Below are 21,132 nucleotides of genomic sequence, written 5' to 3'. Positions count from 1 at the left end.
AAGCCCATTCTGATCTCAATCCCCAAAGACAGACAGTCTATACTCGACCCTCACCTCTTCCCTTCCCCCTCCCCTTAATCGCTGGCTTCGGACGATAGCACGGCTGCCTTCTTGACATAGGCCCCCACCATACCTGGCCTCGCAGCTGCTGTTGTCTGTCCCCTCCATCGCAATTCTCCCCTCGCGACGACGCCTCTTCGCTCGCCGCCCTTCCTACCCCGCCGCTTTTTATCATCGATATACGTTTCATTGTGGGCTGACTCCGGATCTGCCTGCCAGCCGCCATCAACATGGCGCGCGTCTATGCCGATGTTAACGAACATATGCCCCGGTCCTACTGGGACTATGACAGTGTGAACATCTCCTGGGGTGTTTTGGAGAATTACGAGGTGGTCCGCAAGATCGGTAAGGCCAATACGACCGGCCGTCATCTACCCGCAAATACACCAAAAACGTCGTCCGGCCGCACGGCGAATGAATTGTGTACGTTTTGTGCTAACCACCATTTGGAACAGGCCGCGGAAAGTACTCCGAAGTGTTCGAGGGCATCAACGTTGTCAACTACCAGAAATGCGTCATCAAGGTACTCAAGCCGGTCAAGAAGAAGAAGATTAAGCGTGAAATCAAGATCCTTCAGAACCTGGCGGGTGGCCCCAATGTGGTCGCCTTGTTGGACGTGGTTCGCGACAGTCAGAGCAAGACGCCAAGCTTGGTGTTCGAATATGTCAACAACACGGATTTCCGGACTCTCTACCCGCGGTTCTCTGACTATGATGTCCGTTTCTATGTTTTCGAGCTTCTGAAGGCCCTGGATTTCTGCCACAGCAAGGGTATTATGCACCGGGATGTGAAGCCTCACAATGTCATGATTGATCATGAGAAGCGCAAGGTAGGTCTCCGCTCAAATCTCCGCCGGCATTGTGCTGATATGGATAGCTCCGCCTTATCGACTGGGGTCTTGCCGAATTCTACCACAAGGGCACGGAATACAACGTCCGCGTCGCTTCCCGTTACTTCAAGGGTCCCGAGCTTCTTGTTGATTTCCAAGAATACGACTACTCTCTGGACATGTGGTCCCTGGGAGCTATGTTTGCTTCCATGATCTTCCGCAAGGAGCCCTTCTTCCACGGTAACAGCAACTCCGACCAGTTGGTGAAGATCGCCAAGGTGCTTGGTACCGAGGAGCTGTTCGAGTACCTGGACAAATATGAGATTGAGCTGGACCCTCAATATGATGAGATCCTTTCTCGCTTTCCCCGGAAGCCTTGGCTCTCGTTTGTAAATGCTGAGAACCAGCGCTTCGTCAGCGATGAAGCCATTGACTTTTTGGACAAACTACTCCGTTATGACCATGCCGTATGAATTATCCCCCTGTTTGAGGAGGATCCCCCTGCTGACGATTTCCCAGGAACGCCTTACTGCTCAGGAGGCCATGGCTCATCCATACTTCGCCCCCGTGCGGGCGGCCGAGGCCCAGGCTGCCCGGAACAACACCACGACTGCCTAAGAGTTGAACGGTGTGCTGATAGGACTATTTTCATACCCCTGCATCGGGATCCTCGCTGCAGCGAGCTACTTTTTCCAGTGTCGTTCTCCGATGTGATAACGAGATTTGATTCGGATGTTGAGTTAGTCTGTGTCTGGAATGGGATGCTGGATCTAATACTATAAAAACATCACAAAACATTGTGCCGCAAGGGCCGGGGGGAAGTTTGTCGTGGCATGAATGAAAGCGCCACGGGTGCGATGAGTTATGGCATACGGAGACGACGATGATGACAGATGACATACGCCTAATATATCTCGACTCAATCCTCTTGGCATACCCCGTGAGTGGAATCTATGAGACGGTGTTTAGAGTGGGAAGGACTTTCGCTCCCCTGTTTGAACCTGCGTAACCATATAACCTTTCCCCATACTCTGCGCCTTTCTCGTTCCCGTTTTTCCGCGTGACTAGTTGGTCTGGTGTTGATGGGATCTCGTTTTACATGTGTCTGCGTTGCATTTCAATCTATCGCGTTTGCCATTTTACTGGCGTTTTCTCCCATAATCTGCATGCCAAATTCCAGTTTGATACGTCATTGACATCGGCGTGAGGACTAGTTATCTTTGGTGCTCATCTGATCTTGATTCCGATTTCTTCCATGGGTGGGTGGTGATGGACTAGGGCCGGCACTTTTGGGAGGCCTGCCTGGTCGAGGAGTGCTGGAGGCTACATAGAGCAAAAGATGCCTTTCGACAGACTAGATGACGTATGCACAGGCTCTACCAAAGGCACTGTATGATGTGACTGGAGGAAAGACGTAGACCATTTGGGTAATCTTGTCAGATAGTTGTATTATAGTATCAATAGTAGAGCGACGGTCTGGCCGTGCCCTCACGTGACCCGAGCATTGACTCAAACCGGCGCAGGGCGTGCAGGATTTCATCCGCGGAGGTGACTAGCAGATGAGTCAAGAAGAAGAAGACGACATTGAGAATCCCCAATCGCTGTCCAACATAAAAACCGAGGGTAGTTCCAGTCCAAATTCTGACATCTGTCACTGTGCATAGGGGACTGACGAGCAGTTTACTTTAGTTCGGACTTTAAGGCACACTGCGTTCTCCACTGTTTTGGGGGAGAAAGAGACCTCAGGCCCCGCACCCGGATGCTCTGATTCGTTCCGATCTTTTGCTCTGCGCCAGGAAATTTAATTGCCCGCATTCGCACAACGACCCAACCCCTCCCCCTCTTGCTCTCTCTATCGCCGTTTGAGTCACCGGTGGTCAAGATACTTATCCGTCGGTTCGTGGCGCGATCGGCGCCTTGGAGATTCCCTCCTCCCCTTCCTATATATCGTCCATTTTCCAGAATGGCCCAGCCCTCTGCTCCCCAAACCCCGAGTACGTTCTTTGTCGCCTTCCTACTCCTCCTCCTCCTCCCCCCTTCTTATCGTTCCATCCCACCCCGCAGGGGCTCAATGTGAATGACTGACTGACTGACCACCCTGTTGCTTCCTCTAGCTGGTGAGCCCAAGGCTCCCGTCGACGTTCCTCCCCAGGCCGACGACCAGTTGCGGAACCAGGATGCCAATGATGCCGCTCAGCCCGCCGAGGGCCAGAAGGTGAAGACCGAGAAGGAACGTATGTAACCATCCTCCGGACCATAGGACCATACTGTCCTGCCACCACCCGACATCCTGATACAACAACATTCTGACAACTCGCTGGATATCTATAGTGGAGCGTGAACGTCGCAAGGCCGAGAAGGCGAAGAAGTTCGCCGAGAAGCAGGCCAAGGCCGCTGCTGCGAAGACTGCCGCCCCCAAGGCCGAGAAGAAGCCCAAGGTCGAGAAGGAGAAGACCACTGATGCCTACGACCCCAAGGTTATCGAGGCTGGCCGTTACGAATGGTGGGAGGAGCGCGGCCTGTTCAAGCCCGAGTTCGGCTCGGACAACAAGGTCAAGCCTGAAGGTTACTTCGTCATTCCTATCCCTCCTCCCAATGTGACCGGTGCCCTGCACATGGGTCACGCCCTTACCAACGCCCTCCAAGACACCATGATCCGCTGGCAGCGCATGAAGGGCAAGACTACCCTGTGGCTGCCGGGTATGGACCACGCCGGTATCTCCACCCAGAGTGTCGTCGAGAAGATGCTCTGGAAGTTGGAGAAGAAGACCCGTCACGACCTGGGTCGTGAGGCTTTCCTCGAGCGCGTGTGGGACTGGAAGAAGGAATACCATGCCAACATCAAGAACGCCCTTCGCAGAGTCGGTGGTTCCTTCGACTGGACCCGCGAGGCCTTCACCATGGACCCCAACCTGTCCGCTGCCGTCACGGAGACTTTCGTTCGCCTCCACGAGGAGGGCATCATCTACCGTGCCAACCGCCTGGTCAACTGGTGTGTGGCTCTGAACACCTCTCTGTCCAACCTTGAAGTCGAGAACAAGGAGGTTGAGGGTCGTACTCTTCTCGATGTGCCGGGCTACGACAAGAAGATCGAGTTCGGTGTCTTGACCCACTTCTGCTACGAGGTCGATGTCGATGGCAAGACCGAGCGCATCGAGATCGCCACCACTCGTCCCGAGACCATGATCGGTGACAGTGGTATTGCTGTCCACCCCGACGACAAGCGCTACGCCCACTTGGTCGGCAAGAACGCTCGCCACCCCTTCGTTGACCGCTTGATGCCCATCGTTGCCGACAAGGATGTCGACCCCGAGTTCGGTACTGGTGCCGTCAAGATCACCCCCGCCCACGATTTCAACGATTTCAACCGTGGAAAGGCCCACAACCTCGAGTTCATCTCTGTGCTGAACGACGATGGTACCTTCAACAGCAAGGGTGGTCCCTTCGCTGGCATGAAGCGCTTCGATGCCCGTTACAAGGTCATCGAGATGCTGAAGGAGAAGGGTCTCTACGTCAAGTGGGAGAACAACCCCATGAAGATCCCCCGCTGCGCCAAGTCCAACGATGTTATCGAACCCATCCTCAAGCCCCAGTGGTGGATGAAGATGGAAAGCCTCGCCAAGCCCGCTCTCGAGGCCGTTGAGAAGGGCGAGATCGTCATCAAGCCTGAGTCCGCTGAGAAGAGCTACTACCGCTGGATGACCAACATCAACGATTGGTGTCTCTCCCGTCAGCTGTGGTGGGGTCATCAGGCTCCTGCCTACTTCGTTCAGATCGAGGGTGAGGAGAACGATGACAGCGATGGCGAGCGCTGGGTCACTGGCCGCACCGAGGAGGCTGCCCGGGAGAAGGCTGAGGCCAAGTTCCCTGGCAAGAAGTTCAGCTTGGTCCGGGATCCTGATGTCCTTGATACCTGGTTCTCTTCTGGACTGTGGCCATTCTCGACCCTGGGCTGGCCCAACAAGACCCACGACCTGGAGAACCTGTACCCCACTTCCGTCTTGGAGACTGGCTGGGATATTCTGTTCTTCTGGGTTGCCAGAATGATCATGCTTGGTATTAAGATGACCGGCCAGGTTCCCTTCCGGGAGGTGTACTGTCACTCTCTGATCCGTGATTCTGAGGGCCGCAAGATGTCTAAGTCTCTGGGTAACGTTGTTGACCCTCTGGATGTCATGGAGGGTATCCAGCTCCAGGAACTCCACGCCAAGCTGCTCACCGGTAACCTCGCCGAGAAGGAAGTTGCTACTGCTACCAAGTACCAGAAGAAGGCTTTCCCCAAGGGTATTCCCGAGTGTGGTGCTGATGCTCTGCGCTTCGCCTTGGTTTCTTACACTACTGGCGGTACGTTTCACCCACTAATCTCAATGCAAAAGAAACTCTGCTAACATCCATTATGTAGGTGGTGATATTGCGTTCGACGTCCAGGTCATTCACGGTTACCGCCGTTTCTGTAACAAGATCTACCAGGCCACCAAGTTCGTGCTTGGCAAGTTGGGCGACAACTTCAAGCCCAAGGCTACCCCTACCAAGACCGGCAAGGAGTCTCTGTCTGAGCGCTGGATTCTGCACAAGTTCAACCAGGCTGCCAAGGAGATGAACGAGACCCTGGAGCAGCGCGAGTTCTCCCAGTCTGCTCAGATCGTCTACCAGTACTGGTACAGCCAGCTCTGTGACGTCTTCATCGAGAACTCCAAGTTCCTCCTGGCAGAGGACGTCCCCGCTGAGGTGCAGGAGTCTGCCAAGCAGACCCTCTACACTGCACTGGATGGTGCTCTGACCCTCATTCACCCCATGATGCCCTTCGTCACCGAGGAACTCTGGCAACGTCTCCCCCGCCGTGAGGGCGATGCCACGATCTCGATCATGAAGGCCAAGTACCCCGAGTACACTCCCGAGTTCGATGACGTCGAGGCCGAGACTGCCTACGAGCTGATTCTCAACACCTCCAAGGCTGTCCGGTCCATCATGGCCCAGTATGAGATCAAGACCAAGGCCGATGTCGTCATCCAGACCTACGATGCCACCAGCCACAAGACGATCTCCGACGAGCTCACCAGCATCAAGTCGCTTGGTGGCAAGTTCCTGGGCGATCTCAGCGTGCTTGGCCCTGAGAACACCGTTCCCCCGTCGGGCTGCGTCGTGGCTCCTGTCAGCTCCCAGGCGGCCGTCTACCTCCGTGTGTCCAAGGAGGTGGCCCTTGAGCAGGAGCACAAGGCCAAGGCCAGTCTTGAGAAGGCGCGCGAGACTGTTGGTCGCCAGCAGAAGCTGATCAGCAGTGCTGGTTGGGAGAAGGCCAAGCCCGAGGTTCGCGAGGCCGAGCAGAAGAAGCTCCGCGATGCCGAGAGCGAGGCCGCTCGGTTGGAGGAGCAGATCCGCGAGTTTGAGAAGCTGCGGTTGGAGTAGATGCTCCGAGTAGATGGCTTTGAGTAGATATCAGTGATACACATACAATTGGACTTAGACACCAAAATAACAGTTTTCTTTTCTTTTTGTTCATTTCGATGATTTGTATTGTATGCCTTGTAGTGGCTGCACGTGACCTGATCACACTCTCTTATTGATAATGAATAGTAATGTCACATAAATTTCTTTCAGAGCACACATATTCCACTACTACTAACGAGAACATCTAAGCAAATAAGCTAGAAATAGAAATATTCTAACTGGCAAGCAGGAGCATTGATGTTGGCGTGGAGACAATAAGCTTATCGATAAGCGATGCCAAGCCTCATCCGCCAAAAGTTTTTGCTCCGCCTTTTTTCATTTTCCGCAGCCAACTCCAGCATTCTCAATCTCCTCCACTGCCCTCAATCTCGTCCCATCCGCCAAGATGCTCCGAGAAGTGTACGTTGATACCATAATCTACTACTACTATTCTGAATACGGCTAATGGAAACCATCAAAATAGAAAACCTAAGAACGCGCGCACTGCGCGCATCCTCAAAGCCAAAGAGCCGCAACTTATCGAGCCCCCGAAACGGACTCTTCTCCTTCACGGATCGAAATGCCCTCAACCGCTGCACACGGTGCTGAAGACCTTCCACTCGCTGACTCGGCCCAACTCGGTTCTATTCCACAAGAAGAATGCCAACATCCACCCGTTCGAGAGCGTTGAGAGCCTGGAGTTTTTGGCCGACAAGAACGAGTGCGGTATGGTCGTGTTCGGAAGCAGCAACAAGAAGCGCCCTAACTGTCTGACGCTGGCCCGGGTGTTCAACTCCAAGATCCTGGATATGTGTGAGCTGTTGTTGTTGCCGAATCAGGACCAGACGGCTGGATTGGAGAGTCTGCAGATCGGTATTGGCATGCGGCCGATGCTGTTGTTCTCGGGCAGTGCTTGGGATGATGAGACGTCGACGGCGCATGTTATGCTGAAGAGCATGTTTGTGGATATGTTCAAGGGAGAGACGAGTGATAAGATTGACGTTGAGGGGTTGCAGTATGTGTTGATGATTGGCGCGGAGGAGGCCACGGACGGACTGGCGCCTGTTGTGCACCTTCGCTGGTATAAGTTGCGGACGAAGCGCAGTGGGCATAAGTTGCCCCGTGTGGAGTTGGATGAGATTGGTCCTAAGTTTGACTTCAAGGTTGGACGTCTGCAAGAGGCGCCGAGGGAGGTCATGAAGGAGGCCATGAAGCAGGGTAAGAGGCCGAATGAGGAGATCAAGCTCAAGAAGAACATTGGGCTGGATTCGATCGGTGATAAGATCGGTCGCGTGCATCTGGGTAAGCAGGATCTTAGCGGTCTGCAGACTCGTAAGATGAAGGGTTTGAAGCGTCGTGCTGGTGTCGAGTCGGATGACGAGGAGGGTGATGCCGATATGATGGATGTGGATGAGATCTCGGAGGATGAGGGACGCAAGAGGACGAAGACAGCCTGATGTGCTTGATCACACTACAGTTTATTCATTTCTTTGATGCGCATACTGTCGTCTACTATTGTCTATCTACTATCTAGTATAGTCTACCTCTCTATCGGCGTTCCGGGGGTTTGGATTTCACTCTTGACTGAGGTCAAAGCAGCTCGCTCGGACCGGTATTGTTGATATGTGATGATGTTTTAGACATGCAAAAAGTTGTTACTGTTCCAAATATATGATCAATAAATCTTCGTCTATCACTACTGTCTATTCCGGTGTGTCCACGTGACATGACGTTCGGCTCTCACATGCCGAGGATCTTTGGAGCTCGTCGCGGATCTGCTTCCCTTCCTTAAATGCCGACTTTCCTTTCCTTCCCCCCACCATCATTACTGCCATGCTCCCCTGCTACTCCCTCCCTTATGAAGCAAGCAAGCAGTGCTCCTGGCGACTGCGGCTGCATACTCTCCCTGCTCTTGGAAGCTCTCCGGACGTGAAATAAACTCACTCATCCTACTTACTACCTCCGCGCTCACTCACCGGATCCGTGCCGAGGTCCGACAACTAAACAAGAAAGATCAAGATGGATGCTCTAATGGTGAGTTATGAAGCCGGTTGTTCATTCCAACACAGCCAGACCTTAAGACTCAATATCAACTTGAGATAAATATGATATTGACCGCAATACAGTCCCGTCTTGACTCACTAGTCACAAACCCCGATCTTGCGCCGCTCTTAGCTCTCGTCAAAGGTGTGCGCAATGGCGCCGTCTACGGTGCCAAAGTGCGGTTTCCGCATGCTTTAGTGTATGCATATCATATCATACTACCCTTGTTATTATAGCAGGTTATGGTATAGGTCAGAGCTAATCAGTTATGTGCTTGCTGTGCAGAATGATCTTCCTCTTCCGTTCCGGAACGTGAGTGCCCGCATTCCTCTGTCCCTCTTCCACCCCCCCCCTCCCCTCTCCATGGGTATTCCTCCCAGTCAGCACGGTCAAGCCCACGCAAGCTAACAACAACGATGTCTCTTGATACAGAATTCGAGAAAAGGTCAAGCTCGTTCTTAAAGCTACCCGTCAACACGCTCGCAACCTAGCCACCTTCGCGCTCATCTGGAAGGGCGTAATGCTCGCACTTCGCAACATAAACCCCACAACTGGTGGAAAGGAAGGCAGATACGATAGTTTCATGGCTGGGTTGGTAGGAGGATACGTGGTCTTTGGAAGACACAAGACGAGCATTACGCAACAGGTAGGAATCCCACGACGCCGGGGCGATGATTAGAAGTTAACAGGGATCTAGATCGTCATCTACGTCTTCGCGCGCGTTATGCTCGCAATGGCCAAACTGGCCGTCCGGCCCAACATGCACCCGCTGTCGTCGTCGATTACTCCGGATGCGAGATCCAAGATGGAGAGTAATGCCTGGCCAGTATTCGCCAGTTTGACATGGGCCTTTGTCATGTATATTTTCCGGTGGCACCCCGATACCCTGATGTCGAGTTTGAGGAGCAGTATGGTGTATATGTATGTCCTCTTTATTGTCCTGGTGGCCTGCGAAAGGCCGTCTAAGTGGATATATACTGACTCTTGCAGCTACGCCGACTCCGACCACTGGGATTCGTTCCGCAATTTCTTGATACACAACAAATAGAGGTGGTGTGGAGTGTATCCGTGCTAAGCACTTGGGTTTTCATTTTCTTGGTTTGTTATACGTTCATTGGGTTGTCACGTTCACGGGGCGTATAGATTGGTGTCAGGGCTGGCATTGTTTTTTCTTTCCCGTTCATGTCTATGCTTAGGGGTATCCTTATTCAGAAACTCGAGCCTTCCCGCTGGCGGATAGGGGAGTTGGTAGTGATGGTGGTTGTGTGATGTGGTGTATATGATAAGATAGAGAGAGAGAGGTAACGGTGGCTGTTGAGGTATCAGATTGTCATCCAGGTCATAACCAAAACACGAAGTAAATCCGATCTACAATACAGCTTAGATCTGCAATTCGGAGAATAGACTAACTGCACGCACGTACATTATCCTCCGACAGCGCAATACAACCCCCGTACCCCTAATGAGTGTACCCTGATGCATGCTACACTAAACCCCTTCCATCCCCACCATATCCAAACACGCCCGACTCGGCCACGCATTCTCCGTCCCCAACATCCTGAAATACTCTACTACGCGCCATTGATCTCCTCGGCCGGTGAGGAACTGTGCTCCTGTAGTTCAGTCAAATACAGTTAGATCTTCTAGTCTATTCCTTATACTGGTTGCGCTCTCATCATTTGTCATCCCCTGAAAGTATATTTTGAAATCCTAGGAAGGGAATGAGGTATGATACTCACCCATAGCGACACAATGAGAGGCGTTAATCCGACATCCGAAGTGATCGTTGGAGAAGGAGATTGCGCAGAGAGCGTGGACGTGTGGGAGGATGGTGGTTTTGAGGTGGTGGTGGTATGTTAGGGTGTTGTTCGTGTTGATGTTTGTATCTGGGGTGGTGTGTGGTGATGATGGTGGTTGTGGGAAGTGCGAGGCGAGGAGGATTTTGGCTGTGTGGTAGAATTGGAGGCCGACAACTGTTTACATTTTCATGTATAAGTTATTGATCGATGGTTAGCTACCTGAGTAAACACGTGGAAAGGGAATTTCTCAAGTATATGGGACATTGGGGAAGGACATACCATGCCAGGGACAAAGCAACCTAATTACCGGGAACGAGTCTCGTTCCTGCTCCTCATAGTAATACGGCTCAAATGTATCAGGCACATTACTTCTCCAGTCATCGATAAGTTCACCTAACTGAGCCCTCGGCAACAAACCTGGACACTCACGACCAAAGCAGTGATTGATCGCATGAACTAGCAGCCACGTCATCCTATTCGCCCAGTCAGCGTCTGTCTCGGGGTAGCTTTCGTCCAATGGCCAGCTAGATACAGCGATCTTGGTGCTGCAGCGGCCAAGAATCGCCATGCGGATATCTGCCCGCACGTAGGAATAGAAGGTCGCTTGTAGTAGATCCCCAGTGCGGGTGGATGCTTGCACGGAGGGGTCGAGATGCGCGAATGCTCCTGGGACTAGGTGGCATTGGCGGTCTATGTGGTATTCGTCGTATTGCTCGGACATGCGGAGGATGGTGATGGTGGCGAGCACGGCTTCGTCTTGGACTGCTGAGCCTACGTCGTTGAGGATGGGAATGAGGAGGTTGATGCATGTAGATTGGTATTTGTCTTCTTCGGATGACAGCTCGGTTCGCTCGGGGTTGAGGAGGCGGAGGATGTGCGCGGAGCAGGCCATGATGGCTGTGTGGAGGAGGGTGCATTGTAGGGATAGTCTGTGGTTTGGTATTAGATTTGTTGTCTGCTATAGAAAAGGATGTGAGTGGATACCGAGGAACCGTATATGTATAATGGCGCTCAGGGCTGGTGACATCTAGCTGTTACATTGTCAGGGCATGATCGTACTATTAGATGGTTGTGTGTACCCAGGGTCCGATATTCTGCACGAAGAAATGTAATAGTTCGCCCTCTATGGTCGTTAGTCTCCGAGACGCATGTCTGTATAAGAGACCGGGCCTGGGAATTGGTGCAGTCGGCGAAACTGTGTACGGGTTTCGTGGGAAGGATGGACTCGATGCTGCTTCTCCTGACTCAGAGGTAGGATAGCGAATAACATTGTGCGGTAGGGTTCGATCATTAGCGGGGAGAGCAGACACCACCGATTCAGTAGGAAATAGAGAAGTTGATGGCACTTGAGTGGTTTCTGTCACCACCGGAGTAGATGCAGGGGGTTGTGTTGAGACCGAGACGTCAATCTTATCAGTTTGGGTGAATCCTTCTGCTTGAGCTACGAGAGTCGACAATTTGCTATGTCGAAAGGCGATGGTCGCAGACCGATGTTGAGCGTAGCGACAAGAGCGACTTGACTTCGAGCAGCGACCACAGACAGGCTGAACTCCATCGCCTGTGGGGGATCAGCTCTATAGACCTGGCATAATCTCCGAGCTCACTGGGCCCTTACATCGCACCTTGCGAGATTTACATGTCAAACTGCGTTGTCTGGGTCAGCATACATCCCTGCAGTCAAGAGACAACTTACCAGGTCTTCTTGCGCATTTTCCAGCATTCGGGAGGCGGCAGCAGTGAGGATGGTGGAAAGACATGCTCGGTCGTTTCTTCCTTTGCGGGGAAGTCTAAGACAACCCTGGTTTGCTGCAATGTTCCCGATCAGGCAACTCGGCGCCGAGGGTGTAAGTATATCAGCTTCATCTAGCATCAAGCTGCGTGACAGAAGATTGAGGCAGGATACTGCTTGCTATTTGGCTTCTGATATCAGCGCATCATGTACAAAGAGATTATTGTCGTGGTTAATATCCTTATCGTTCTCAGGGCTGTCCTCGCCCCTATATACACATATCTTCGTGACCCTAGAGGTCTGAAGCGCTTCCCTGGAGTGTCAGTCTCTCCTTTAACTGATCTCTGGGGATTATGGAAGCAATATCTTCGTACACGTACCGTGGCCGTCCGCAAAGCACACCTCAAATATGGCAGCATCGTCCGAGTCGGGCCAAGCCACGTCTCCTTTTCGACGGCTGAAGCAATTCGCGACATTTATGGTCACGGGACACCAGCACTGAAAGATGACTTTTATCAGACATTCAACTCAACTCACCTCAACGTATCTGACGCTCAGGATAGAGATATCCATAGTATCAAACGAAAGCGATTTGCCATCGCCTTTTCCCAGAAACGTATCGTCGAGCTCGAGCCTGTGGTCCAAGACCACCTGCAGCGTGTCTTTCGCATACTGGACTCTTCCAAGGGGGAGGAAGTGGACATGAAGCAGATAATGGTGCACCTCATGTACAACCTCATCTTTGTCACTTTCTTCCACCACGACCCCCACTTCATAGAGCGAGGCAGCACCAGTGTCACTATCAAAACACCGTCCGGGTCCCCATACAAAGGCGAAATTCACCATCTGCTGACTAGCGCTCTGCACATCTCCACCAGCCTCGGATGGGCACCGAAACTCAGGGCCATGCTCAAGCATCTAACCTGCTGGCATTCAGGCTGGAAGCACGGTACCCAACTCCAACACGTAACCACACACTTTGTGCGCGAACGAGTAAACATGGACATTGAGCGAGTGGACGCAGGTCTCCCGCCACTAGACGATCTTATGACCACGCTCCTCTGGGACAGAAACCGCGAGCATCCTCTGTGTTTGGAGCTGGGTGAACTAGTGACAGAGGCCCAAAACCTCTTCAGTGCTGCCGGAGGAAACACAGAGATTGCCCTGACCAACATCGTCTGGTACCTCGCAAGCAATCCACACGTAGTTCGACGTCTTCGTGCAGAACTTGCAGATGCACTTCCACCTCACAACGATTCATCAAACCCCATATCGTATGACCTGGTCAAAAACCTTCCCTATCTCCGTGCTTGCATAGACGAAGGCCTACGTCTTCGTCCCTCCATCCCCGGTGGTCTTCCTCGCGTTGTCCCGAAGGGAGGTATGAGGGTGTCTGGTGAGTGGTTAGACGAAGGCACCACCGTTTCTGTATCCACGTATACCGTCCACCGAGATCCGGATATCTTCGGTACCGATTCAGAGCGCTATATTCCCGAGCGGTGGTTGCAGCCTGGGTCGCGTGATATGCAGCGCGGGTTTCTGGCTTTCTCACAAGGGGGAAGAGGATGCTTGGGACGAAATGTTGCATATTTCCAGATGCAGTTGATTATTGCGGCGTTGGTCTGGAGGTATGATCTTACCTTAAGGGAGGAAGGGTGGGTGTTGGAAACTATGGAGACGTTCAGTGCGCATACGGGGAGCTTGCCTGTTGTTGTCACGAGACGGGAGTAGATTACAATGTTTGGTAGAGGAAGTATCAGTAATAGTAATTGGGAAGATGTACTATCTGAAAATCGCGTTCTCATGTATGTAATTAATTTGGGGCATGCCAATGTTACTCCGAAGCCTCCCTTAGGCTGGCTCAGTAACCCAGTTCTTTATATACCTAGTGTAAACCATTGACAGAGTATGTACATGCGTCCAGTTCTGCTTCATATTCCGGCTTTCTCCCAGCTCCTGCTGGCAGAGCAGCTACTGCATTCATCCTATAGTTGGTTCGGGAATGCCAGCACATGGGGTCTCCAAAGTACTCATTGGCAGCAGACTCGTAACAGTCCCGTTGGCAGCAAACATCATCGCATACCCATCAGGATGATACGCAGGCCATCCCATTGCTGGGAGCGCATTGACCGGATCCCGCATGAACGCAAGATAGAGATCCTGCCAGTGGGATGCTACAGCGGTCTCGAAAGGCGTAGCGGGTCCGCCATACTCCGAGTATGTGCCAAATAGCAAGGGGAGTTCGGAGCTGTGGTAAGCTCCTTCCCAAGGTCGAGGGGAAATGTTACTGAAGTTAGCCGTATTGAAGTAGCGGAAGGAGAGGGATGAGGTGTTGTAGCGAAGACTATATTATCAAGAAACGATCAGTATTGAGCCGAAAACATGGGGTGGATAAAGACGCACTGCCCATTGTAGTTTGCCGGACAGAGGTGGGTGGACACGGTCTCTTCGTGAACGTAGGTCATGTTTGGACCTTGAGGTCCAGCCCAAGCAACCAAAGAGGCTTCTTCATTGGCGTTGGTGCCGAAAATAGCGGGCTTGATGGCAAGGCAATCAGCATAGAACGAGTATCAAGAACGGTAGCTGCTCACAAGCTTTGAGTAATTTCCTGCATAAGCCCTGGCAGTGTAGTCCTCAAATTTGGTCACATTGTCCACAATAGTTGTGAACTTCAGAGTAGGACCGGTCGAGTACAGGGTGTAGTTTTCGTAAAACTGAATGATAGAGTCTGCGCTAACGTTCCTCATGCAAGCCAATTCTGCTCGAGGGGAGAGATCGCCGCAGCCCATGTTCTCAGCCACAAAGGTGAAGTTCGTATGCTCGACGTCCACACTGGAACCTGTAGCAAAGACACTGCCTGAATGCATGATCAGGCCAGACACAATGGGATCATCGGGCCAGGCGTAGTTGTAATAGTCCGTGCTGGCTGCTCCAGAGCTCTGGCCCCAGAGAGTAATCTTGGATGGGTCTCCTCCAAAAGCAGCAATGTTATCTCGAACCCATTCAACGGCAAATCTTTGGTCAAGAAGACCAAAGTTTAGGTTCTGCTGGGTCTCAGCCAGGCCTGCGGCGTTGGGAAAGCCGAAGATGTTGACCCGATAGCTAGAGTTGCAAGTGATCAGTTGCAATGCCGAGAAGGAGAGACATTCGTTGCCAAGTACAAAACGAGTCCAAGCAATGGACAAGAAAAAGAGGACTCACTTGATGGCAACGACAATATGAGACTGTGTCCTTTGGATCCAATTACTCGGATCAAAACCGTTCGTCAAGAGCCCTCCCTCGTAGAACCCGCCGCCAAACATCCAGATCAACACTGGCAATGGCTCATCCGTCTCATTGACGGCATGCAATGGGCTCCAAACATTGAGAGTCAGGCAATCCTCTGATGTCGGTCCATATGGTTGTAGCCAAGGAGAGTCAAACGTGTAAACAGACGGGTCTGTCTTTGTGGTCAATGGATATTGCGGGCAAGAAGGCCCGATCTTCGTGGCATCAATGATAGCCTCTGCAGGCTTCGTCTGGGGAGGCGCGAATCGTAGTTCGTTCACAGGAGGTGCTGCAAACGGAACTCCAAGGAATTGCGCAACATCCGGAGCTGAACCATTGACCATGCCATACAGTCGCCCAACTGTTGTATCGACAGTTAGGCGAGATGCTGCTGCAGTCACTGCAGAAAGCTGAGCTGCAGCAACGAAGAAGCTGAAGGCTTTTACCCCCATCTTTAAGCTGCAGTTTCCACTGGTAGGTTCAGTTGGGTCGATAGCAGAGAAGCAATGACCTCAACGCCATGTTGAGAGTGACATACAGCCATACTAATACTTCTAAATTCTTGATAGCATGATGCTTGATAGCTTACTCTTTTCCGAGGACGGCAAGCTAGTAGATTCTGCATTGGCCGCCAATGCGTCATTTGTGCCGTCAACTCCACATTTGCAGATGGACCAGACGCGGAGAATCCCCGAAAACTGGGGAAGGGACTTCCAGGGTCTCCCGCATTGGTCCAGAGTGTGAATTCTAATTCCTCGAAGGAATAGTCCGGTAGGATAACTCCGACAGACGAGCAGGCGGAGTTCAAGCCTATTTCGACTTAGCAGACACCTCGTGTCGCTTACACGCCTATCCGTATAGCCGATGCACTAATACTTCGGTCGTTCGAGAGGCCATTTAGAGCCGGAAATGGATCTAGGGAAAAGAATTAAGCCGGTAAGAGGATTTCATCAAATTAGAATGCAAGCATGGTGCTCGTCAGTTGGACGTTTATCGTTGCAGTAAAGCAATCAGTTTGCCTGGCGGATTCCGTCTGCTTCGTTAGGGCGACGAGACACATGAACATAAATATTATTTATGCTTACTAATACTCAATGCATAACTATTATCAAATCGCTCTCTGGTCTTCGTTTCCTCACACTATCTCTCTATCAATCTATCACCCCTAGGCAGTTCCCTTACTGCGAGTCAGTATCATAATTCAGCTTAAAAATCACAGTCCGAAGGTAATTTGCTGATGACATTGATGAGACTCATGATGCCGAGTTTGCTACTGTTCATTGATCCCATATGGTCTTCTTTTTACTTCGTCTACTTTTCTCTAAGTAGCCTCTTTACAGCAATGCTCCCTCGTTATAGGCACAATGCCGAAAGTGAGTGCCCTAGCCGCCCGGAAGCAGAGCCAGACGCAGTAAGTTCAGTTCTATCATGTGTGATTCACTTCTTCCTTACCACCTCTACCTAGAAGACAGCCAGAAAATCAACCGTAGAAAGGAGTAACCTGCCCAGACCTTATCCCCAGGAGATAACCTACATATGTGTTTCTGGATTGACAGAAGGAGGAGAATTCTCGAGTCTCAGCAAGATACCGGAAGCACGTCCAGGAGAAGTGATATATGTTACCAAAGGCAAAACCTTGACTTGGGGAGGAACCGCTATTCTTGAGCGATTGCCTTCTGGTTCCGTTATGAAGACACCCATTCCCAATCCATACTGCCCTCCTGAAGAAGAAGACCACCGCCGCAATATGCGACTTGAGGCCAATATTTATGTAATGGTAGGAGAACATCCATGTGTTCCCACGATACTAAATTGGGATCAGGAAACTTGCTGCCTCACTATAGAATATTTGGAGAATGGGAATCTCAAAGAATACATTCAACATAGCATGCCAGATATAACCCTTCAACTTTGACTCCAGTGGTGTAAACAGGTTGCTAGAGCACTCAGTGCTCTCCATGCTCATCACATCATACACTGTGATCTTTCGCCAAGAAATATCCTTCTCGACTCGGGCCTCAATGCCAAAATCGCTGACTTTGGTGGCGCTTCACTATGTGGTTCAGAACCCTCAGCTACTCCGGCAACAAGATTCCGACCTCCTGGCTATGACTGGAATGTCACTCCGGTTTATGGAGACGACAGTTTCGGTCTTGGGTCTCTAATATACTTTATAATGACAGGCACTTATCCCTACAAGGACATACTCAGTGATGAATTCGAGAAGCTATACGAAGTTCAACAATTCCCCGATGTTTCTAACGTCTTATGTGGTTTTGTGATTTCACAGTGTTAGCATGGACAGATCCATTCGGCCCAGGCTGTTCATGACGCCGTTGCAGCTGTGGAAATCGAGTATCTACCATAAGTCATTCCCTCTAGGTCCAACGACTTCCGTCCAAGCCACTCATATTCATCGAGTGTCGCACTCTGCGAATCCCTCATCTCTGTGGTCTGGGCACTGGCTTCGAGTGATTGTTTGGCCAAGGTGCTTTTCTTTCGGATAGGGGCAAGTCCGTCCAGTTGCTGCGTAGGTGGGACATCCTTCTCTATACAAGACGCGCCTGACTCTGGTGCAAGAAGCAGGGCATTTTGTATAGCGTGTCGTGGTAACGTGGACCTCACACATTTTCTACGCACGTCAGTATGATTGAGCTGTAGAATTATCAAAACTCACTTTTGCTTGGAAGTCTTGCTTCTATGAACACGGAGTAAGACCTCGATTTGTATCTTCCTCCGGTGTGTATATTACATTTTCGGGTTATTCGAGAGCTTTGTCTGTCTTTTATAGGTGTCGATTATCACCTCTCATCTGACAACATCCACTGTATGTACCGTATCATGTCCGAGAAGGCTACAGCTCGACGCATATTCGGTATGGGATTCTCGCAAATATGCCTCCAACTAGGTCTATCCATTTTATTCAGTTACAGTCGCCTATTACTGGGATGCGAGACACCAGATTGGATCAATTCATCTCAGCCTGCCCAAAAAGTGCGCCTTCATCACTGCAGCAGGCAAGTGGGCTCGGGCTATCATTGTTAGGGGAGGTCCCCGCAGAAATTTAATGGGAAACCAACGGAAATCCAACAGAAATCTAACAGAAATCCAACAAGACTCCATCAAAAATCCATCAAAAATCCATTGAAATCCATTGGAATCCATTGAAAATCAATCGCGCCCCCTTCCCTCATCTTTAATTTTAGCCTTATTCAAACTTTTATCTTAGCTTCAAAGACCCTATTGTAACGGGTGCACAATAAAGCCCTGATGATATAACTTCATATTGGGCTAGGAAAATATTGAAGGCATTCTATTCATACAAGTACTACAGTACTAAACCGTTCTCACTGGATCATACTACTAAAACCAATCATATACTATGCGCCAGCCAAGTGGAGCTGTCAACAAATCAAACGATGAACTGTCATACAATTGACGTGGGATTTACGCTATCCATACACTCAGTACTAAGCGACGAGAAGCCTGCAACGTGCATAAGCATTGTGTCTATGAGATCGCTCTACTTCTCATTACTCACTCGGCAAAGAAGGGATGAAAGATGGAGAGAATATCGGCAAACGGGAACCCCAGCCAAGACACAGACAAACTGAACAAACAGCCATGACTCAATCTTTTCGCCCTGCATCCATCTTCCCCATCCTATCTTCTCCTCGCCAGAATCTTTACAGGCTGATATTGGCGTTCCGTTTCTTGAAGAAGAGGTCCCAATGGCGCTGGGTTCTTCTAGAGACTCGACTGGTGCCGATCGGCAGCCAATCGAAATGCTATCCACGTCCGGAACCATGAGCGAGAACTATGGACCTGATCAATGCGGTTCGGAGAATATAGTATCCAATGCACAAGATCTAGAAACTCCCCCACACGGACCTCAGTCCGATGAACCTGAGACTTCTGGACCTCGCAGTAATTGGAAGATCTTTGCAACTATGCTTGCCCTTTCGGTGTGTTTCTCACTAAAGTTTATTTTGAACACCCTGCTTATAAGAAGTAGCTTGCGCTCTTTATTTCCGCACTTGATCAGACCATTGTAGCTACTGCCACACCAACGATCTCGTCCGATCTGCATTCAGCATCCGGTTATGTATGGATTGGAGGTGCCTATCTCCTCGCCAATGCCGCCAGTTCCAACATCTGGGCCAATCTGTCCGATATCTGGGGGCGAAAGCCTATCCTCCTCACAGCCGTTGCCCTATTCTTTGTAGCATCAATCATCTGCGCCAAAGCCAATGGTATGCCCATGCTGATTACCGGCCGTGGCATACAAGGTATAGCTGGTGGTGGTCTCATCCAGCTGATCACAATCACCATTTCTGACTTGTTCAGCGTCAGGTACTGCTCACACCTCTTATCTTGTCTGGTATGTAGCTAACATGATACTAGACTCCGCAGTCTATTCCTCGGATTGATCGAGTTCATCTGGGCCATCGCTGGTGCCTTGGGGCCGATCGTGGGTGGGGCTTTCACCCAATCTGTTTCATGGAGGTGGATTTTTTGGATCAATCTTCCCGTCTGTGGAACGGCCTTTGTGCTGCTCTATGTGTTCCTGGATATACACAATCCAAGGACCCCCGTCCTGGCCGGTATCAAGGCCGTGGATTGGTGGGGGAGCTTCTCTATGCTCGCACTCATCATCCTACTTCTACTAGGTTTAGACTTTGGCGGCGCCACATTCCCCTGGGGCTCCCCCAAGGTAATCTGCCTGATCGTCTTCGGCTGTCTGATGTCGTTCGCCTTCATCTACAGTGAGAAGAAACTAGCCAAATACCCCCTCATGCCACTCGGGGTATTCAGGAACCGGTCCAACGTCGCTTGCTTCCTAGTCGACTTCACACATGGCTTTGTACGACCCTCCACCAACCTCCTCCTTTAATCACACCACTAACCCTTCCCCCTCCCACCAGGCCTACCTCGGAGCAGAATACTACCTCCCACTCTACTTCCAATCCGCCAAAGAATCCACCCCATTCCGCTCCGGCGTCCTAATCCTCCCCTTCGTCCTAACCGAAGCAGCATTCAGTCTCTTCTCCGGCCTCCTCATCCACCGCACAGGCCGCTACCTCGAAATCATCTGGGCCGGCACCGCCCTCGTAGTTCTCGGAGTAGGCCTCTTCACCAACTACAGCGCCACCTCCTCCCTCGGGAAAATCGTCGGGTACCAAATCACCGCAGGCATGGGCTGCGGAATGCTCTTTTTCCCGCCTCTCCTCGCCCTCCAAAGCAACATCACCCAGGCCAACACCGCCAGCGCAACCGCCACCTTCGGCTTCATCCGCAACGTCGCAATGGCCATGTCCGTAGTGCTCGGGGGTGTGGTGTTCCAGAACAGCATGGACATGCGACAAGACGGTCTCAAGGCTGCGGGGCTGTCCTCGTCGCTATTGGCTGAGTTCTCTGGCACCGAGGCGGCAGCTAATGTTGATGCCGTCCGCGCGGTCCAGGATCCGACTCAGAGACACGCTGTGGCGGATGCATATGCGTGGAGTCTTCGTAATATGTGGATTATGTATGCTTGTCTCGCTGCTTGTGGTTTCGTTGCTAGTGTGTTTATCACTCGTCAGCATCTTAGCGAGGAGCATGTGGAGACGAAGACCGGGTTGAAGGAGAAGCAGCCCGTGTTGGAGCAGTAGGTCATTTCCTTGTATTGGGGATGTTTTGTGTTTTGTGGTTTGTTAGTCACAATGATTTCTTTTGCTCCTGGCAAACAATGTCTATTGCCCTTGGAAAAATTAAAAGTTTATGCCGTTTTTAGTTTATATACCATACATACATCATACCGTGTTTCTGGCAGTTGATGGATGCGATACAATTATTAGCAATTGCATGTACATACAAAACGCTCTAATAGCAATACACCCTACACTGCCATATGAATCTTCTTCCCACATATTGATAGTGTTTGCAATGATGCTTTTGCAGACATATCTTCGTCTAATTATTTACACAATATATACAAA

The 21,132-nt window shown here is 51.1% G+C and overlaps 9 protein-coding genes across 9 annotated transcripts; 7 read left to right on the top strand and 2 right to left on the bottom strand.

Moving 5' to 3' along the window:
• Nucleotides 1-290: 290 nt before the first annotated feature.
• Nucleotides 291-1,507, top strand: BO87DRAFT_385737 (casein kinase II subunit alpha/alpha'; the record flags this gene model as incomplete). Its single annotated transcript, XM_025624734.1, has 4 exons — nt 291-483; nt 516-889; nt 937-1,356; nt 1,409-1,507. The coding sequence occupies 4 exons, from the start codon at nt 291-293 to the stop codon at nt 1,505-1,507; spliced, it is 1,086 nt and encodes a 361-aa protein (XP_025480961.1).
• A 1,023-nt stretch (nt 1,508-2,530) lies between these two features.
• Nucleotides 2,531-6,461, top strand: BO87DRAFT_375657 (valine--tRNA ligase). The gene is made up of 4 exons (XM_025623104.1): nt 2,531-2,883; nt 3,004-3,123; nt 3,221-5,233; nt 5,292-6,461. The coding sequence occupies exons 1-4, from the start codon at nt 2,853-2,855 to the stop codon at nt 6,293-6,295; spliced, it is 3,168 nt and encodes a 1,055-aa protein (XP_025480960.1). The 5' UTR covers nt 2,531-2,852; the 3' UTR covers nt 6,296-6,461.
• Nucleotides 6,462-6,544: 83 nt separating this feature from the next.
• Nucleotides 6,545-8,000, top strand: BO87DRAFT_356806 (rRNA-binding ribosome biosynthesis protein RPF2). The gene is made up of 2 exons (XM_025621385.1): nt 6,545-6,736; nt 6,801-8,000. Exons 1-2 carry the CDS (start codon nt 6,723-6,725, stop codon nt 7,771-7,773), a joined length of 987 nt encoding a protein of 328 aa, XP_025480959.1. The 5' UTR covers nt 6,545-6,722; the 3' UTR covers nt 7,774-8,000.
• A 120-nt stretch (nt 8,001-8,120) lies between these two features.
• Nucleotides 8,121-9,727, top strand: BO87DRAFT_375655 (Tim17/Tim22/Tim23/Pmp24 family protein). The gene is made up of 6 exons (XM_025623103.1): nt 8,121-8,350; nt 8,443-8,558; nt 8,645-8,671; nt 8,792-9,005; nt 9,057-9,280; nt 9,350-9,727. Exons 1-6 carry the CDS (start codon nt 8,336-8,338, stop codon nt 9,405-9,407), a joined length of 654 nt encoding a protein of 217 aa, XP_025480958.1. The 5' UTR covers nt 8,121-8,335; the 3' UTR covers nt 9,408-9,727.
• Nucleotides 9,728-10,069: 342 nt separating this feature from the next.
• On the bottom strand, nt 10,070-11,868 carry BO87DRAFT_424962 (Zn(II)2Cys6 transcription factor; the record flags this gene model as incomplete). Its single annotated transcript, XM_025627270.1, has 6 exons — nt 10,070-10,332; nt 10,438-11,087; nt 11,143-11,189; nt 11,238-11,716; nt 11,774-11,802; nt 11,852-11,868. The coding sequence occupies 6 exons, from the start codon at nt 11,866-11,868 to the stop codon at nt 10,070-10,072; spliced, it is 1,485 nt and encodes a 494-aa protein (XP_025480957.1).
• A 101-nt stretch (nt 11,869-11,969) lies between these two features.
• BO87DRAFT_415137 (cytochrome P450) lies at nt 11,970-13,618 on the top strand (the record flags this gene model as incomplete). The annotated part of the gene is made up of 2 exons (XM_025626671.1): nt 11,970-12,002; nt 12,089-13,618. The coding sequence occupies 2 exons, from the start codon at nt 11,970-11,972 to the stop codon at nt 13,616-13,618; spliced, it is 1,563 nt and encodes a 520-aa protein (XP_025480956.1).
• Nucleotides 13,619-13,740: 122 nt separating this feature from the next.
• Nucleotides 13,741-15,863, bottom strand: BO87DRAFT_332504 (para-nitrobenzyl esterase). The gene is made up of 4 exons (XM_025620367.1): nt 15,089-15,863; nt 14,479-14,989; nt 14,291-14,424; nt 13,741-14,231 (listed from the first exon to the last, which is right to left on the bottom strand). Exons 1-4 carry the CDS (start codon nt 15,604-15,606, stop codon nt 13,868-13,870), a joined length of 1,527 nt encoding a protein of 508 aa, XP_025480955.1. The 5' UTR covers nt 15,607-15,863; the 3' UTR covers nt 13,741-13,867.
• A 481-nt stretch (nt 15,864-16,344) lies between these two features.
• Nucleotides 16,345-18,302, top strand: BO87DRAFT_415135 (kinase-like protein; the record flags this gene model as incomplete). The annotated part of the gene is made up of 5 exons (XM_025626670.1): nt 16,345-16,565; nt 16,620-16,931; nt 17,076-17,445; nt 17,946-17,981; nt 18,082-18,302. Exons 1-5 carry the CDS (start codon nt 16,392-16,394, stop codon nt 18,300-18,302), a joined length of 1,113 nt encoding a protein of 370 aa, XP_025480954.1. The 5' UTR covers nt 16,345-16,391.
• Nucleotides 18,303-18,939: 637 nt separating this feature from the next.
• BO87DRAFT_306063 (MDR family MFS transporter) lies at nt 18,940-20,805 on the top strand (the record flags this gene model as incomplete). The annotated part of the gene is made up of 4 exons (XM_025619349.1): nt 18,940-19,119; nt 19,170-19,507; nt 19,559-20,018; nt 20,080-20,805. 4 exons carry the CDS (start codon nt 18,940-18,942, stop codon nt 20,803-20,805), a joined length of 1,704 nt encoding a protein of 567 aa, XP_025480953.1.
• Between the last annotated feature and the right edge of the window lie 327 nt (nt 20,806-21,132).

This window comes from Aspergillus neoniger, assembly GCF_003184625.1.
Source record: "Aspergillus neoniger CBS 115656 unplaced genomic scaffold BO87scaffold_12, whole genome shotgun sequence".
Classification (NCBI taxonomy): Eukaryota; Fungi; Ascomycota; class Eurotiomycetes; order Eurotiales; family Aspergillaceae; genus Aspergillus; species Aspergillus neoniger.
Note: the sequence above shows the minus strand (reverse complement) of the source record. Positions and strands in the feature narration are given on the sequence as shown.